The following is a 20,000-nucleotide window of genomic DNA, read 5'->3' as shown; positions in this document are numbered from 1 at the left end:
GCTAAGAGCAAAAAATTAATTAAACAATTGAGAACAGAGCGAGTTAAGCATACAAGCATGTTCATAAGGGAAAGAAAGCACGGTGTAAAACGTAAGTTTAAATTAAGTTTATAGAAACGCTCCCGCTGCGGATTGCAATAACATATTCGCGAGATAAAAGTTTAATGAGAACACACGAGGTATAAACGAACCACACGCCGTGGCGCAACGTTAGGGTCAACAGTTTCAACCATTCTATGATCTGCTTCTCGCAAATGAAAGACGGCACATGGCGGATGTTAGCCGACTTGCTGACCGCAACGTTAGGGGATTCAACTATGGCGCTGACGCCACATCTCAGTGCCAACACTTTGCAGACTGTACTTAAAAGACACGCCCTCCTCACTGGACAGTTAAAAACACCAATCAAACTAACGATGACATCAAGTATTACCCAATCAAAAGTAGGAAAGGAGGCATCTTCATAAAATGCGTGTGGGATGATTTGCATGACACGCTGCTTTAAAAAAAAAATGATAAAAAAAATACGGGATAAATCCCGTCCAGTATTGATTCAAAACGGGACGCGCAATTTCATTCTCAAACGCGGCACGATTCCGTATTTTAAAGGACGGGTGGCAACCCTACAGTGCCAGGTAACCACCCATACAATCAGATTGTGATTCAGACTAGGAATGCAATGAATGTAATTACCCCGATCTACATACAAGGCGAAAGTCTTGCAACATTCAAAGATGATGGTTTGGGATAATTAGTACTTATTAAGTACACCATGGAACATAAAAGAGCTTATGAAGCCTTGAACCGAAAAAAGCAAGATCTCAGAGATCGTAAAAAAAAAAAAAGAGGTAATGTCGTTTTACTCGCTGTAGATTTTAGTCAAACATTACCAGTTATTCCACGAGGTAGACCAGCAGATGAACTCAACGCGTGTTTAAAATCCATGCTTCTCCCACGGTCAGTTATATGTCGCGTGTTCTCGGGTAGGTACACCAAAAAATTTATACATTTAAGCATGTAATGGGCAAACAAAAAATGAGGTATACCCGAAGGCACTGCAGTAGTACTCAATGTAACTTTACTTCTTAAATGTTAATGTTTTACTGTTTAATAATTTATACGCTTCTTATATATTGTTCAAATTCTTTTATCAAAATACCAGTGACAGAGCAATGCACGATAACATGGAGTGAATACACCATACGCATCTGCCCACGGCCGCCCTGGTGTGCGCAGATAGGAGTTGATTCTAAAATAAAATAAACATAAAAAGAGTAATACAATCATCACCCATAAAGCGGATAGCAGACGTGATGTATTATATGTGTACCAGATTTCAAGTCAATAGGTGAAACGGTTTCCAAGCTACAGGTGATTTAAAATCCTGGACAGACCAACGAAAAGCCACGGTAGCAAATTATAGAAGATTTTACTGTTTAATAATTTATATTTATATGAAATGTGCTTCTTATATATTACTTCATATTCTCATATGATAATGATGTTAATGTTGCTTATATTGATTTCTATGTTATTGTAAGTGCATGTATGTGTGTATATGTATGTATGTATGTATGTATGTGTATATATATTTATATATATATATATATATATATATATATATATATATATATATATAAAAAATATATATATAAAAAATATATGTGTATATGTATATATAATATATCTGTATATGTGTGTATATGTGTGTGTATATGTGTATATGTATATATATATGACAGCAAAACTCATAACAATGACAACACAATTACATTGACAATCATGTTACGTTATTTTTAAAATGTTTCCTTTACTTTTTCATAACCTCTTTAACACACTACTTCTCCGCTGCGAAGCGCGGGTATTTTGCTAGTACATATATATATATATATATATATATACATATATATATATATACATATACATATATATATATACATATATACATATAGGATTATGCCCAGCTGAACTATCTGCTATCTCTGTCTTGTTACCAGTCGTGATGCTGATGCCCATCAGTGTCTGCTGTACAGTTGGACTCCTGGCCTCCTCCAGTCTCAGAGACACTAAAGAGAGGCTGACGTGTTTAGCACACCACTAGGACCTGATGGAGTCAAATGGAGGCTAAATGAGATATGAACAAACATCTGTCATGTTTTGATCTCTAAATGTTACTTTTGCATAAGTAATATGTATTATAATAAACACATTATAATGTGCTATAATTATAATTTTGGTATTTAAAATCCCAAAAGTAATAAAGATCCAATTAAGTCAAATAATTGAATACCCTGATTAACAGGTGCACAGTCACAAAAACTGCTAAATTATTACTCTTTTTAAGGCATAATATTTGCTCTTCACAGATCGTTTAACATAGTAAACTTCATTATAAAAATAACGATTGAAAGGTGACTATTAGCTCTATGATAACTGTGTTTCTTATATTTAACATTGATAACATGTACAGGCAGCCAATGAATTCTTTAAAGTCGCAATTTTATTGCCAGCTTTCCTAACGTTGTCTATTCCCTGATACATGAACGTGAGAGTGTCAAGTATGTGATTTGTAATATTCTGTAATCATAATACAGTACAGCTAAAAAAAACAAACGAGATCCACAGGCAAGAAACTCACTACAGCTGCTGGTATGTTGAGAACAGACATGAAGACCGCAGAATATTTGACACACATCAGTAAACAAATAACAGAGGCAGATCTGCAGGCAGAAGGGGCTACAATGGAATATTAGGAATACATAAATAAATAAACGTTGATAAATAGTAATGAAAGTAATAAAACACATTTTAGGGTCGTGTATTATAGAAGTAAAAATTTAACTCTGACAGTTTATTCAACGTTTAAATTTTTTTTAAGGTGACTTGTTAAATGTAGGCGACTATATCATTTGGACATTCGAGTAAACAACAACAGTCAAACATTTGTTTTAATCTGACTGACTCAATCAAGTAGAGTCCACACTTAAGTCTACGTCAATCCATTAAAATTAGGCGGACACAAATTTGCATTGTTATGTTCATTTAAATTTTCTTCAGACGTTGTTTACTAACGATAAATATCTCATATCCAAACTTTTATTATCATTATTTTTTCAGAACCGCTAATCATAAATGACGGTGGTAAAAATACACTGCAGTCTTAATAATGCACTCGACAGAGTGCTATAGTGTAAGATATTGGCACTAGTAGACTATCGTCGCAGATGTATTTTACGAATGTACACTCCGTCTCTTACGGTCACTTTATCTTGACCGTCCACTTTTAGAAATTACTCCCATCTTTCTTTTTACTTATCCATAAGGCAATTGGCTAAAGTGGAACATGAATGGCAAATAACACCGATTTGTTAAATAAAAAGGTGATTGACGGCGACGTTTAAATTTGCAATTGGCTGATCAGTGCCTGACGTACGCAAATTTAATATATGATTGGCTGATGTCGAACATGATATTCACGCCCATTTTACTCCGGTCTGCAGCAATATGTACTTGAATTATGGCGACATTTTGTGCAACTTTCCTTTGAAAATAGTTGGCAACAGTGGCTTCCAGGTATCGGAGGTCTTTGGTGTAGAACCATCTGTCCGGGATTTTATGCACCTCCATCACCCCTTGCGTCGAGAAATGTGATCTCGCTCCATTCCGCTGGATTTCAGGCTCGGCAGGGAGGTGTACCTGGAGTTTCCTGTCTGTAGCTGGGCTCGTTTTGTCTTTTTCAGTAAAGCTATCTTGCAGCTTTACTAGAAATTGGTCAGAGTTGTGTGCGGTGGTCTTACGGTTTCCCATAGCATGTTTCCGCGGCTGCGCTTTAGGACGGCAAAATCCCGAACAGTAGCGGAGGTGCAACGGCCCCCAAAGACTAAGGTAAACAACACAAGCTCCAATGCCACAACAGAGAAGGAGGAATTGGATGAGACTTCTTTTAAGACAGACGTAAGTGGAACTTCTTTTACCATGCCCACGGACGTATTAACTTGTCAGTAATGTCGTGCAAAGAGTCATGAATCGTCTGCAAACGGACCCTCCTCAATACAGTATAATGATGTCAGGCTGGCGTGTTTCCCAAAGGCCTTCCGCATTGACATGGTGGAGGAACAATCGCGTCTTCCTGAACGAACTGCCAGTAACAGTAAAGTTCTTTTCTCTGCCTGACTCTCCTCAGTCTGAAGTTCTGTAAATCAAACAGTTTAACATTACACAAAGTCGCTGTTCCTTCTATGAACCGATGGTTTAATTTGCTGACCTTTTTCCTACAGTATTTTGTATTCATAAACTGTGTAGGGACAAATAAACATTCCATCTATCTAGTATAATACAGTATTTAGCTGAACTTTATACATGTGAACCTTAAAGTTACGAACTTTTACATACTTTTTTTTTGTAGATTCCATAAATGTAACATAATATTGACAGCAGCGTAGACACTGCCGTTGATGTATCTTTTACATACTTTTTTTTTGTAGATTCCATAAATGTAACATAATATTGACAGCAGCGTAGACACTGCCGTTGATGTACATTATACATTGCAGTCAAGTTAAGTGGCTTTATTGTTATACCATCCATACGTAGTATTGCAGCATACAGTGGCGCAAAATAACATTCACCAAGACTACCTTGCAAGATGCAGTATACATAAACAGAAGACAAGTGCAAAACAGGTAAAGGATACTATGAATAATGGCTAAGTAAATATATAGTAATTTGAAATGGATAGTAATAAATAAAAACAAAAGCTAAAAAAAACAGTAATAACAAGTGTAACAAATGTACTGCATATAAATAAGCTACCAGGAGCAGATCTGAATGTAGAGACCAGCATGGAGTTCAGAGTGCAGAGACTACTTATACTGAATACATACATGCTACTAAAGTATAATTATACTTTAGTGGCATATTCAGTTATGTGCTAGTTAGTAACAAGCACAATTTCAAGGCATCTAAAACACATATTAGAAATTGATTGGGTATTCGTTAGATATTAAAATGATAAACTTGTGTCTCAGTACTGTGCCTGCCAAAACTGATTGATAATGTTAGGAATGAATGTGTTGAAGGTACAGTAATAGAGACAACACTACTAACTGAATGGCAAAATAATAATAATAACTGCATTTTTTTAAATCGCTCACTTTATTATGTGCAAATTACAGGATGTGCCTTTTTTCTGTTCCTGCTAAAATTTCTAAATTTCTCTTGTGCGCCTATTATAACTGAATTGGCCGCTTGAACTTTGCACAGACTGCTTTCATGCTCTAAAACAAATGTACCAGTAAAGAAAATGTACCATATTTTATTAGTAGTCGGTCAGTCAGTCAATGTCCAACCTGCTATATCCTAACACAGGGTCACGGGTGGGTCTGCTGGAGTCAATCCCAGCCAGCACAGGGTGCAAGGCAGGAACAAATCCTGGGCAGGGTGCCAGCCCACTGCAGGGCACACTAGCTAAAAGTTAACATAAACAATTTGTCGATATGGTAACACAAACGCAACATATACACATCTGCAAAGTTGCCCACTTGCAAGTCACTAAACTGTGAGTCAGCAGCCAAAGGACGTACAGTGGGCTGTTTTTTTTTTTTTTTGGCACCTCCTCATCAGCTCTTGATCAGCAATTGAATTCCAGCTGCAGGTGATCATAATGCTAAATGCACTGCTCTTTAGTGTCATACAGTATGTTAAATTTCTATGTGTTTATTAGTTGAGCTTACACTAAATGCAAATGCATAACACTTCAGATGTAGGTTTATCAAAGCCAACTCTAAATGCACCAGTTTGCTTTGTTATCAAAAGAAATAAACGTCTCTGTGTCCCATTTTTATGGGAAAGAACATCATTACTTTAATAACGTGGTAACTCTTCAATAATCAGAGTCCAATGAGACCCAGCATTTGAGTTGGCTTATGACATCTTATTTTGGCTAAACCGTATTGCAATCTTTCAAACTACGACTGTCTCATAACAGCAGTGAAAAAATGGGCTTCTGTACCGGTGTGTTTAATATGTAAATTTACTCTGAAATGTGAAAATATTAAAAGGGTGCCTGTAGTAAGCATATTATATTAATATTTGCTCTGTCATGCTGATTCAAACTCAGTCTAAATGTTTGTATACAGCAAGCTTAAAGTGTGTACCTCCAACTACATGTTACATTTTATACAGTTAGGTCCACAAGTATTTGGACAGTGACATAATTTTCATCATTTTGGCTGTATATGCCACCACAATGGATTTGAAATGAAGAAATAATTACATGTGCGAGCGCCCTCTTCTACGCGGTGGTGTGCTGGGGAGGCAGCATAAAGAAGAGGGACGCCTCACGCCTGGACAAACTGGTGAGGAAGGCAGGCTTTATTGTAGGCACGGAGCTGGACAGTTTAACATCTGTGGCAGAGCGACAGGCACTGAGCAGGCTCCTGTCAATCATGGAGAATCCACTGCATCCACTAAACAGTGTCATCTCCAGACAGAGGAGCAGCTTCAGCAACAGACTGCTGTCAATGTCCTGCTCCACTGACAGACTGAGGAGATCGTTCCTCCCCCACACTATGCGACTCTTCAATTCCACCCCGGGGAGTAAACGTTAACATTATACAAAGTTATTTTCTGTCTGTATACCTGCATTGTTATCACTCTTTAATATTATCTTTATTAGTATGCTGCTGCTGGAGTATGTGAATTTTCCCTTGGGATTAATAAAGTATCTGTCTGTCTAATCTATCTTTCTATATTTGAAGTGTATGCTTTTAGCATTAATTCAAGGGGTTTCACATAAATATAGTATGAGCCTTTTTGTAATGACAACCATTTTTATACATAGTTGCATTTAAGCATACATTTATGAAATGAAAAAAGTTTTTTTTTTTTTTTTTTTGACATGTGAAATCCAAAGATGTAGATGTTGCAAAAGTGAACCTGGGCTAATTCATTATGTCCATTTTCAGTGCAAAAATAGGATTTGTTTGTTAAGAGTTAATCTGTTTTTTTTGTCTTGATATGTCCTTTCTGTTTTCCTTGTACAGAAACCACTGCATTCAGATGAAATGGGACAGGCTGTGCGCACAGAGAGAAATGTAAAGTTTATTATGGACCTAAGTGAAGTGTCTGATGATATACTGTTTCTCATCCTAATCCATGTTCCTTTTTGGGAACTGAGGTCAAACTGTAGGCTTGTTTGTAAGCGATGGAAAGACGTTGTGGACAGCCAAGCACTTTGGAGGGTGAAATATGAACAAGTGCTAAGCAAGAAACTCCAGACGCGCCTACCATCCAACACTGACTGGAAGAATCTGTTTTACAAACTGTTTGCCAGGAACCTTATCAAGAACCCTTGTGGAGATGGTATGTTAAGTATATTCAAAGAGTGTAATTGGGATGACTGAGCCACCTGACAAAATTGTTAAATCCACTGATGGAACATAGCTTGCTAATGGGGCTTCGTTTATATATTGCTGTGTTGTCTTCTGACGCTCAGCTAGTTTGTACTGACAATGAAAACTGAAGTAGTCTTTCAATGCAACTAATATTTATTAATAAAAAAAAAAAAAACACATGGGCTTTCGTTATATACACTTTTTTACCCCGTTACGGAGTTAATTCAGAAAAATACAATGCACGCATGAATCAAACACTATGATGTCAGTGATCAGATGTGTTTTAGTCACTCAGCTTGTAAGAGTTAAAATGATGGTGAGATGAATTGCTTTTAATACAGTGTCCCACACAGTCCCTAAAAAAACAGAGCCTTTGTTTTCATTCACTGATTGCATCAAGCATGTCTGATTTCCATTTAAACTTGTATTGTTTTTGTAATCGGTTTATAAAGTTTACGGTTGCAGGGGGCATTGCACACTGGCAGTGTTAACAACAGTTGTAACCAAAAAAAGTCGAGGCAAGTTTCAGGCCAAGTGGCTATTTGGCTTCTGTACACTGTCGATAAAATGAGTTGCTCCATTAGTTAATTTTTTTTTTTTTTTTTTTTTTTTTTTTTTTTATATAAAGTGCAAAGCACTGTGATTCTGCAGTATAAGCAAAATGGTATACTTCATTGCTAAATACAAATATGCAAACTCAGAATTTGTGTCATTTGTTTGGTTGTTGTTGCCAAACTAATATATTCTTTAGTATATCCCCTGCAGTTTGACGAATACAGTATAGTGAAAGCACATGTGTTGTATATTTGAAAGGTGAGTCCGTGAATGTGATGCAGTCCAGCAGTTACACAGTAGAACCAGTCAATATTCTTAATTCCGAATTAGATAGTTACTTTATTAATCCCAAGGGGAAATTCACATACTCCAGCAGCAGCATACTGATACAAAAAAAACAATATTAAATTAAAGAGTAATAAAAATGTAGGTAAAAACAGATAGTACCCAGGCTAAGCAGATCAAAGTCTGATCAGTCATAAAAGATCCTCTGAAAACGGCACAACAAAAAGTGTTTTATAAGAGTTCCGAAACAGTGGAGGAATGTAAAACTTTCATACAGGTAATTTGTTTGGTCAAACATTAAAAAATGACAGATTTGGACAATTAAAACAGGATATTGTGACATTTACAAACTGAACCCATTTAACTTATCTTTTAAATATTACTGTTTAGTGCATTTTTTAAGGGCTTTCCCTTAAAGATAGGGTGAGAAGCTCGGTCATCCTGGAGGAGTTCAGAGTAGAGCCACTGCTCCTCCGCATCGAGAGGAGTCCGATGAGGTGGCTTGGGCATCTGATCAGGATGCCTCCTGGACACCTCCCTGGTGAGGTGTTCTAAGCATGTCTAACTGGGAGGAGGCCCTGGGGAAGACCACGGACATGCTGGAGGGACTGTGTCTCTCAGCTGGCCTGGGAACGCCTCGGGATTCCCCCGGAAGAGCTAGTAGAAGTGGCCGTGGAGAGGGAAGTCTGGGCATCTCTGCTGCCCCCGCGACCCGATCTCGGATAAGCGGAAGAGGAAGGATGGATGGATGAGTGGATGTTTAGTGCATTTTTTTAATGTTGCAAATATAAATCTTTACATTTCTACAATAGCAAATGTTGCAAACCTAACAGGAATTCCCTGACTAACTAGATTTTAAATTAAATTATCCTATCTGTCTATCTATAATGGCATGCAAAAGTTTGGGCACTCTTGCTTAAAATGTCTGATACTGTGAATAGTTAAGTGAGCAGAACATGAACTGATCACCAAAAGGTATACAGTAATCCCTCCTCCATCACGGGGGTTGCGTTCCAGAGCCACCCGCGAAATAAGAAAATCCGCGAAGTAGAAACCATATGTTTATATGGTTATTTTTATATTGTCATGCTTGGGTCACAGATTTGCGCAGAAACACAGGAGGTTGTAGAGAGACAGGAACGTTATTCAAACACTGCAAACAAACATTTGTCTCTTTTTCAAAAGTTTAAACTGTGCTCCATGACAAGACAGAGATGACAGTTCTGTCTCACAATTAAAAGAATGCAAACATATCTTCCTCTTCAAAGGAGTGCGTGTCAGGAGCACAGAATGTCACATAGATAGAGAAAACAATCTAGCAAACAAATCAATAGGGCTGTTTGGCTTTTAAGTATGCAAAGCACCGCGGCACAAAGCTGTTGAAGGCGGCAGCTCACACCCCCTCCGTCAGGAGCAGGGGGAGAGAGAGAGAGAGAGAGATAGAGAGAGACAGAGTTTGTTTTTCAGTCAAAAATCAATACGTGCCCTTCGAGCTTTTAGCAGCATGTTGTTTCAGGAAGCAGCTGCACAAAAGATAGCAACAGCATTTTTAGACGAGCGTCCGTATCGTCTAGGTGTGCGAACAGCCCCCCTGCTCAATCCCCATACGTCAGGATCACAGATAGTCAGCGCAAGAGAGAGAGAAAAGTAAGCAATCTAGCTTCTCAGCCATCTGCCAATAGCGTCCCTTGTATGAAATCAACTGGGCAAACCAACTGAGGAAGCATGTACCAGAAATTAAAAGACCTATCGTCCGCAGAAATCCGCGAACCAGCAAAAAATCCGCGATATATATTTAAATATGCTTACATATAAAATCCGCAATGGAGTGAAGCCGCGAAAGGCGACGCGCGATCTAGCGAGGGATCACTGTATATATTTTATATTCTATTGCAGAGAAAGCACCATATTGTTAACTTGAATAATGAAGGTACTTTTAATAAAAGCTGTTTAATAACTTTTAATACAAAAGCTTACCATGGTATCAAATATTGTGAGATTGCATTGCTATCAAGTACACAACCTTTGGTATTGTGACCCTACTTGCTAGAGCTTTAGGTTTCATTCTGATTTCTTGGTGGAGTTTTTACATTATCTTTATTAACTGGAAAAAGGAGAGCAACTGAAATCTTCTGACTTTGGGTATGATTAGCTTCAGAAAAAAACGTTGAAACCAATGTTTTCTTTTAATTGTATATATTTCCTGAATAGATATAAGAACCTAATTTAAACAATTAATTTTCATAATCTCTAATATATTCTCTGTCTGCAGATGGCTTTGAACACTGGAATGTCAATCATGGTGGTGATGGTTGGGTGATTGAACGTCATCATGGAGAACTGAAGGAAACTACATCATCTAACTGCTTTGTCACCTCATATGGGTAAGAAAAGAAATCTGCATTTGAAATATAATTGATAATCTTTAAGAGAGTTGGATACAACAGTAATACATTAAAAATACAAATAATCATACTAATCTGTTGAAAATGGTATCAATTTGCATGAACAGGTTTCTTTTATTTTTTAATAATTTACTTTACAAGGACATTAACAACCCCTGAGACCCATATGGCTAATGTGCAGTAAAATATATTTCAAGGTATAACTTAGTATACTGTGCTGAACCACAAGAAATTCACTGACCTTTTAAGGTAAGTTATTGTTCATTATAATGTTAAACACCATCAGTAAATTAGAAAATCTCTTGATCTGTTTGAAGACAGGTAGCTAAGTGATGTGCTCTAGACTGACACAAGACTTTAAGGGTAGTATTTGATTCATGGCATCTAATCTGATGTTTTTAAATGTAAAATGAGAGTTTATAGCCTGTTACGCTTTGTCAGACAACTGAATTGAAAAAATAAGAATTACTGCTTCGGACCTGTTCGATCGTATTATCAGATCACCTGTGAAGTGCACCTAACATGAAAGATTTCGGTATAATATCTTAGGGTCTTTTCTTAATGGGGGATAAGAAACATATCAAAAAACAGCTAGGAAGCTGTTATCTGTAACTTTTTACCTGTCCCACTGTCCATATTGTACCCTTCCTATTCAACCCTTGAGACCTTTAGGATTCCAGTGCTTCTAATGATAGGCTGTTTGCTGCTCAGTGCAGTGTTTCATTTTCACTCCATTACTTCAACTGGGTTTACCATCATGCATTGAGTTTAAGCTTTTACTTAAAAAAATATTTATTTCTATAAATAAGCAATACAAAGAATTGTACAACCTAGGTGGAGTCTTCATTCAGTTCCACATGACATTGCCCAGACTGATTTGGTTTCTTAGTTGCACATCATATATCCATAATAGAAAAGTAGGGAAAAAAATATTTATTTCCAGGCACAGAGCTCCTTTGCAAGTATCCAGTAGCTAAGCAGATAACAAGCTCCATTTAAATGTCCATGGATCCTCTCGAAGTGTCAGAAATGCAGCAAATAAACCAAACACTCTGTTTTGCAAAAAAAGCTCACTCTCTTTCTCTTCCCTTCACACCCAAATTAAACGCACACCTGTCTTACTGTCTGCTAGCAAAGCATTTTTTAATTCTCACTTAATTTACATTTTTTATTTTTACCATTAGAAATCTCAATGGCTTCTAAAATTTGTCTTTGCAGTCATATGTGAATAATGAATTAAAAACAAGTCATTTTAAGCAATAATAGCCGTTAGCAACACCAGTAATGTCTTTACCATTTAAATTGATTTAAAAATATAATAATCTTAAAAAAATTAAATAAATAAACAACTAAAATTTCTATGTGTCACAAAACTTGTGTGTATAAATATGAAATGCATTGATCAAGACTTTTGAGGCTGGTTCCAATCACTGGTCTTTTTAATGGGAAATCTAAATCAGATTTCCAGTTTTATACCATGCCCATTCCAATGTGTCGCATGAACGATTCAAGCAGAGCTTGTAAACATTAGCATTCTGTTAAGTTCAATTACATTTTTAGATATTACTGAAAGCCCGAGGTGTTGTAGACAGTTAAAGGCATAATTCATATAGAAGACTAAATTACTTGCCTCACGCACAAACTCCTCCTAATGCATATACAGCAATGTACATTATTTTAAGTCACAGCTCTGTTTTATAAAGAAAGCGTCTTCTTTAAACTCCACTATGTCTGAAAAAGTACCATGAATTGCCACGAGTACACACAGAAATGCATTCTGCCATTCACTTTTGGTGCCACTTGTCTGTGGTATGACTAGTAAATCGGGGGGCCCATGCAAAAAATATTGATGGTGCCCTTCATATAACATTAAGAAAAAGAAATACAAAGAGTTCAAGAAAAAAAGTTTAATAAAGTGTAAGTATATTTAACCTACAAATATTTTACCTAGTGCTTTTATTTTATTTTTTTGAGTGGAAATTTAATATAATTTAAAACTACTGCTGCATGGATTTTTTATTGATAGTGCACCTCAGTAGAAGTGGATGCTTTATTGTTTTATGCCATGTTCATTGAAATATTAGGCAATATTAATGACAGCATATGTTGAATTGTATTATATCAGGTCTTTTTATTTTCTGTGTTTCACATGGTATGGTTTACAATTTGTACAAATGTTACTGTAATATCACACAAATATACTAAAAAATATAATTTATAATTTTTTTAATCCTGTTCTCATGTTAAAATTCACAACTGGTAAATTGAATATCTCAATCAAAACTAGAAGATTGTTCTCATAAATGTTAGTCACGTAGAATGACTAATTATGCATTCACGTTGGATAATTTTTTTTTCCTTACTAAAATTGTTGTTGGTAAATTCCTTAATGAAACTTCTTATGTTTAGTTTGTTGGTTCTTTCTTTGTCGAGCTTGGCAATTTTTTCTATTGAAAGTCTCATTTGTGACATAGCTGATCTCAAGTAGTGTGTTGTTTTTTTTTTTTTTTTAAATAAATCAGTCCAAGTCAGCTGTTGCTACTGTTAACAAAATTGTCAAAAATGAAAATGCATGCAGTGCAAACGTCAGGCAATCTAGAAGCTGATGCAAATACCCAAACAGAATGTATGCATTTATAGTTACTAGAAGCAATACATACAAAATTCGTCAGCTTGTGATGGTAAAGAAGAGAATCAAAAAACGAGAGCTCAGAACTGTTGGGTTGAGTGCATTAATATCTGCCAATTTATTTTGTACATGGAAACTAGTGGCCCAAAGAAAGGAGACAGGACTTGTGAGAGCTACTTCACGAAAAGTTTTGATTCCATTAATTTTTTTATCGTACTTCTCTAAATAAATCATATTGACAATTTCCTGAATTTAACACTTTTTTCCGTCTGTCCCTAGAAAAACGCTACATGGGTGATCTCCTGTATTTCTAACTCATTTGCCTCTCCACTAAAGTCCGAAATTATTCAAACAAATGTATAAAGTTTGCAATAAACCCACACTATTCGGATGAAACCTGCTGTGACATTAAAATATATAATATGTTATTTACTTATTTCAGTTCAGATACTGCATACCCTTACTTCTATACCTGTGTGTGGGGCTGTCGGGTTTCTCACCGCATCATTTTAAATAAGTTTGTGGTCATCTGCAATGGTAAGGTGGGCAGGGATGACAAGGAGTTGCCTTTTCTGTCACGCACACTGCGATACTCATTTCACCTTACATACAGTATAATGATCTGCTCCGTTTATGACACAGGCAGCATTTAATCAATTCCCTGTTTCACTTGTTGCTTTAAGCATTAATGTTATTTTTTGTACTTTGACAATGAACTGTTGTACCAATTTCTTAATTTGGGTAGTGTTTTAGTTTTCTTTATCATGATCATTGTCTACTAGGTAACTTATGAAGATTTTCTTGTTTTTGCCCAAGTGTTGTCTATAATTGTGTGCAACAAGGACAGGATTGCAACCGGCAATTTGAACGTATACGTTTTTAAATTATATAACCAATGACAGCTGCTGTTAGAACTTGTACCAGGGGTTTGAAGGAAGATGCTTTTGAGCCCTCTCAGGTTAAGGTGCTCCGTAGGATTTCCTGCCCATTCCATGAGGTTGCCATGCCCTTGCTGCTTATTTTTAATATTGTAGAGAAGCAAATTAAATGACACTTACAGTTTGGTCCATAAATATTTGGACAGAGACAACTTTTTTTCTAATTTTGGTTCTGTACATCAGTGAATTTTAAATGAAACAACTCAGATGCAGTTAAAGTGCAGACTTTCAGCTTTAATTCAATGGGTTGAACAAAAAGATTGCATAAAAAATGCGAGGGAACTAAAGCATTTTTTTAACACAATCCCTTTATTTCAGGGGCTGAAAAGTAATTGGACAAATAATTGGAAATAAAATGTTCATTTCTAATACTTGGTTGAAAACCCTTTGGTGGCAATGACAGCCTGAAGTCTTGAACTCATGGACATCACCAGATGCTGGGTTTCCTCCTTTTTATTGCTCTGCCAGGCCTTTACTGCAGCGGCTTTCAGTTGCTGTTTGTTTGTGGGCCTTTCTGTCTGAAGTTTAGTCTTCAACAAGTGAAATGCATGCTCAATTGGGTTAAGATCAGGTGACTGACCTTGGCCATTCAAGAATTTTCCACTTCTTTGCTTTAATAAACTCCTGGGTTGCTTTGGCTGTATGTTTTGGGTCCTTGTCCATCTGTATCATGAAACTCCGCCCAATTAATTTGACTGCATTAAGCTGGATTTGAGCAGACAGTATGTCTCTGAACACCTCAGAATTCATTCGGCTGCTTCTGTCCTGTGTCACATCATCAATAAACACTAGTGTCCCAGTGCCACTGGCAGCCATTTACGCCCAAGCCATCACACTGCCTCCACTGTTTTTACAGATGATGTGGTATGCTTTGGATAATGAGCTGTTCTACGCCTTCTCCATACTTTTTTCTTGCCATCATTCTGGTAGAGGTTGATCTTGGGTTTCATCTGTCCAAAGAATGTTTTTCCAGAACTGTGCTAGCTTTTTTAGATGTTCTTTAGCAAGTCCAATCTAGCCTTTCTATAATTGAGGCTTATGAGAGGCTTGCACCTTGCAGTGCACCCTCTGTATTTACTTTCATGCAGTCTTCTCTTTATGGTAGACTTGGATATCGATATGCCTACCCCGTGGAGAGTGTTGTTCACTTGGTTGGCTATTGTGAAGGGGTTTCTCTTCACCATCAAAATGATTCTGCGATCATCCACCACTGTTGTCTTCCATGGACTGTCCAGGTCTTTTTGCGTTGCTGAGTTTACCAGTGCTTGCTTTCTTTCTCAGGATCTACCAAACTGTAGATTTTGCCACTCTTAATATTGTAGCAATTTCTTGGATGGGTTTTATTCTGTTTTCGCAGCTTAAGTATGGCTTCTTTCACCTGCATGGAGAGCTCCTTTGACCGCATGTTGTCTGGTTCACAGCAAAATCTTCCACATGCAAGCACCACACCTCAATCAACTCCAGGCCTTTTATCTGCTTAATTGATAAAGACATAACGACGGACTTGCCCACACCTGCCCATGAAATAGCCTTTGAGTCAATTGTCCAATTACTTTTGAGCCCCTGAAATGAAGGGATTGTGTTAAAAAATTGCTTTAGTTCCATCAGATTTTTATGCAATCGTTTTGTTCACCCCACTGAATTAAAGCTGAAAGTCTGCACTTCAACTGCATCTGAGTTGTTTCATTTAAAATTCATTGTGGTAATGTACAGAACCAAAATTGGAAAAATTATGTCCAAATATTTATTGACCTAACTGTATCTACCAGACATCGTTTTTAAAACATGCTCAGGAAGTTCCTCTGCTTCCCATAATGCACCACGCTCTTAAAGATGTGTCCCTGAATTCCAAAAGAAGTTAAAATTATGCCATCAGCAAAGCCAAAGATAGCAAGATAAAAGTTTCTGTCGTTAACTTATGCACATTGCTGTTCAGCTCTTTGAAGCACAGCTGTAACATCGTCACAGCACACAACCTGTGAAAAACGATTAATCTAAAATGCGTATGCACTATTGTCTCATGACTAATGAGAGATGGATTTTAAACCCCACCCTTGGCACTGTCTGCATGGTTTTTCCCAAAGTAGTCACAGGTTTCATTGCACATCCTAAGCATTACTTACACTTTAATTGTCTTACCTTTACTGTAGGTTAAGATGACAGACCACTTTGTTTTAGCCTGGTGAAAGTGAGTGTGTGCTTATGCAAGAAAATGTCTTGTAACTTAAGGTATGAAAGAGTGGTGCTATACAGAAGTAATTTTAGAGAGTGAATTGTGGGCGGTCAGGATGGGGGTTATTTGTGGCCTCTGCCTTGGAAGTGCCAAAGCTCTTTGGAAGGTCAATTTTTAAAAATCTGTTTTTTTTAATAGTGGCTGTTATATGGGCATGCATTGTGAGAAGTGAATGAGTGCGAACATTAACTGGTGGTACACATAGGAGCAGCATGGGAAGTGCAAGTACAGATTAAGTACCAGCCCCCCTTCGAGCACTAAAGGTGCCCCATTTATATTCTACCTTTTAAATAATTTTATGAGATATAATCTTCATTTAAAGGTTTAACATTTCATATTACGTGGTTCACAACAGTACACCACATGGCAATACGTGGCACTGATGTTCATTTTCTTGATTTATACATACTGACATAGGTGCTAGGAGTGGGTTTATAGCAGTTCTGGTGCAATGCTAGAGAAGATCGAATCAATGTCATATCACATAACTGCTAAATAAGTTATGTTTAAGTGGCTTTAAAACCAAATAAGTTTCTAATATCTCTTCATTTAACTTCTCAGTCTTCCAGCCAGCTTACAGTGCTGACTGCCCTAATATAATGACATAATTCAATGAAATAGAAGTATAATGATTATTCCTACCCATGATTCAAGTTTGCAGTATTTTCACTAATTTATGCAAAGAATGCAACATAACCATCCAAGTAATGCACGGTGTCAGTTTTAAAACAAGATAAAAGGTACAGAGATGTTTTTTTTGCCGGGAACAAATGTGTAGGTAGAGCAGTGTTTTCCAACTGTTTTTCTATGGTGGTCACACTTATTGTAACTCAAAAAATACCCACGGCACAGAACGATTCTACCAACCAAAAAAGCATTTAATCTATACATTTGCTAAACTGTTTGAAGGGATGGGAGAATTAAATCGGTCTTCAGCACTGCATTCAAAGTCAACAGTCATTTGGATCATTTCATTTTTAATCTGACACGTCTGTGTCCCATATGCTCTTCCAATCTGATAATTAATATATTGGTCTCATTTTCTTATTGCATTCTTTTCAGCTTGCCATTTAGGAAAGCATTTAAATTCAGGTTGTACTTGCTCAAATAGTATTTTGTTAAAAGTTCGGGTTTAAGGTCATTGTTTAAATTTAAACCATGCCATTCTTTTTTTTTTTTTTTTTTTTTTTTTATTCCTTTGTGTTCATTCTATGTGAAATTAATGATTTCAGTGTCTGTTCTTACTTGTTGATTTATGTATTTATTCTATAATTACATGTTTTAGTGTTAGATCTGAATAATCGTGATATATATTTATATATAAAAAATCCCTATGTGCGTCCAGGTGTGAGTGTGGGTGTCTTCTGATGCAGTGCGCATGCGCGGGGCACGGTGCGATGCGCGATATTACTTTCAGAGAAAGTTAGAGGCGTTTTACGGAAATACAAACCAGTATTACTGCGAGAGGAAATTAAAGGTACACAATACAGTGACGCATATTACAGCCACATACAAGCCAGTATTACTGTCGGAGGAGATTAAAGGCATATTACTGACGTGCATGCCTGTATTACCGCCAGAGAAAATTAAAGGTATATTACGGAAGTACAAGCCAGCGGACGTACAAGACGGTATCCTTCAATAAGGGCGCGCACAGGCATCCTTCAATAAGGGCGCTCACAAAAAGGCGAGCCTCAAAAGGGTGGCCTCAATTGGGCGCAGCGAATAACGGCGCACTTAAATAAAGATCTGCACCTTTGTTGGTCTTCACATATTCCAGAGCCATTTGAACTAAATTATCTACGAACGCCTTTATTCGCGGCGCTCAATTGAGGTCACCCTTTTGAAGCTCGCCTTTTTGTGCGCGCCCTTATTGAATAGAGCCGTACAAGACAGTATTACTGTCACAAAAAATTAAAGACACACAATACACGGCGGCAGAAAGAATGAGGTCAAAGTCCCTTGCCATTTAATATAGACTGTTCCTACTAATGTTTATGCACTACTGTTCTAGCGCCCGTTATTGTAACGGGCTAAATGACTAGTATAATATATATATATATATATATATATATATATATATATATATATATATAATGCACACACACATAACTGTGCATAATAGCTAAGGCAGGGGTCTCCAACACATCATTCGTAAGCTACTGGTAGCTTGCAACCCCTTTCCAAGTAGCTCGCCAAAGGGTTAATGAATCTATACTAATAAAAGGCAAAGCCCTCACTGACTGATTGACTGACTGACTCATCACTAATTCTGCAACTTCCCGTGTAGGTGGAAGGCTGAAATTTGGCAGGCTGATTCCTTACAACTTACTTACAAAAGTTAGGCAGGTTTCATTTCGAAATTCAACGCGTAATGGTCATAACTGGAACCTCTTTTTTCACAATATACTGTAATGGACGGCAGCTCGATGGCCGTGGGAGGAGGAGTTGAGTGTCACGTCATCATGCCTCCCACGTAATCACGTGAAAAGACTGTGAACGCAGTAGGGACAAATGGAGGAGCTGCAAACAGCGAAGAACAAAAAATTCATTAAACAATTGAGAAGGGAGCGAGTGAAGCATACAAGCATGTTCATAAGGGAAACAAAGCACGGTGTAAAACGTAAGTTTAAATTAAGTTTATAGAAACGCTCCCGCTGCGGATTGCAATAACATGAAAAGACTGTGAATGCAGTAGGGACAAATGAAGGAGGAGCCGCAAACAGCGAAGAACAAAAAATTCATTAAACAATTGAGAAGGGAGCGAGTGAAGCATACAGCATGTCATAAGGGAAACAAAGCACGGTGTAAAACTTAAGTTTAAATTAAGTTTATAGAAACGCTCCCGCTGCGGATTGCAATAACATATTCGCGAGATAAAAGTTTAATGAGAAGACACGAGGTATAAACGAACCACACGCCGTAGCGCAACGTTAGGGGCAACAGTTTCAACCATTCTATGATCTGCCTCTCGCAACTGAAAGACGACACATGGCGGATGTTAGCCCACTTGCTGACCGCAACGTTAGGGGCTTCAACTCTGGCGCTGACGATATTCGATTCCCGAGAGGGGATGCAGTGAGTGTGTATGCCTGATGAGCCCAGAATTAGGGAGAAACACGTGTCGCATACTCTTTGCATTATTTGAAAGTAAACTATTAAAACCATTCTATGATCAGCTTCTGGGAACAGAAAGAGGGCACGTGGCGGATGTAAGGCGACTTCCTGACCAACCACAAGCGTAACCTGGCAGGTAACCATCCATACAGTCAGATTGTGATTCAGAAAACGAATGCCATGAATTTAATTACCACGATCTACATACTGTCAAATAAACGAAACACACGCCGTAGCGGGACAGCTGTGAAAAGCGAGGTTCACAAAAAAACAGATCCTTAGCAAATTGTTATTGGTATATTTTCGATCCGTTTAAAAAGGTTTTACTTTCTTCTTAAAAAATTAAAAGCAGTACTTCGCCGCAACGAAGCGCGAGAATTTGGCTATATATATCTGCTTCTCACAATTAAAAGAGGGCACGTGGCTGATTTTAGACGACTTCAT

At 37.3% G+C, this 20,000-nt stretch overlaps 1 protein-coding gene across 5 annotated transcripts in view; it reads left to right on the top strand.

Annotated features, from left to right (window-relative positions):
• The window catches only part of LOC114644825 (F-box only protein 27-like), a 173,105-nt gene that overhangs the window by 36,845 nt on the left and 116,260 nt on the right, over positions 1-20,000 (top strand). For 2 of the 5 annotated variants that reach the window (XM_051923566.1, XM_051923562.1), the window contains exons 1-3: positions 3,479-3,954; positions 7,044-7,362; positions 10,507-10,618. The exons of 1 other annotated variant lie outside the window; for it this stretch is intronic. In XM_051923566.1, coding sequence (XP_051779526.1) covers positions 3,811-3,954; positions 7,044-7,362; positions 10,507-10,618 — 575 coding nt within the window. In that variant the 5' untranslated portion in view covers positions 3,479-3,810. Of the gene's footprint in view, positions 1-3,478; positions 3,955-7,043; positions 7,363-10,506; positions 10,619-20,000 lie in introns of those variants that run through there. 2 more of the 5 variants (XM_051923563.1, XM_051923565.1) reach the window with 2 other exon arrangements.

The sequence above is a fragment of the Erpetoichthys calabaricus genome, chromosome 2 (assembly GCF_900747795.2).
Source record: "Erpetoichthys calabaricus chromosome 2, fErpCal1.3, whole genome shotgun sequence".
Lineage (NCBI taxonomy): Eukaryota > Metazoa > Chordata > Cladistia > Polypteriformes > Polypteridae > Erpetoichthys > Erpetoichthys calabaricus.
Note: the sequence above shows the minus strand (reverse complement) of the source record. Positions and strands in the feature narration are given on the sequence as shown.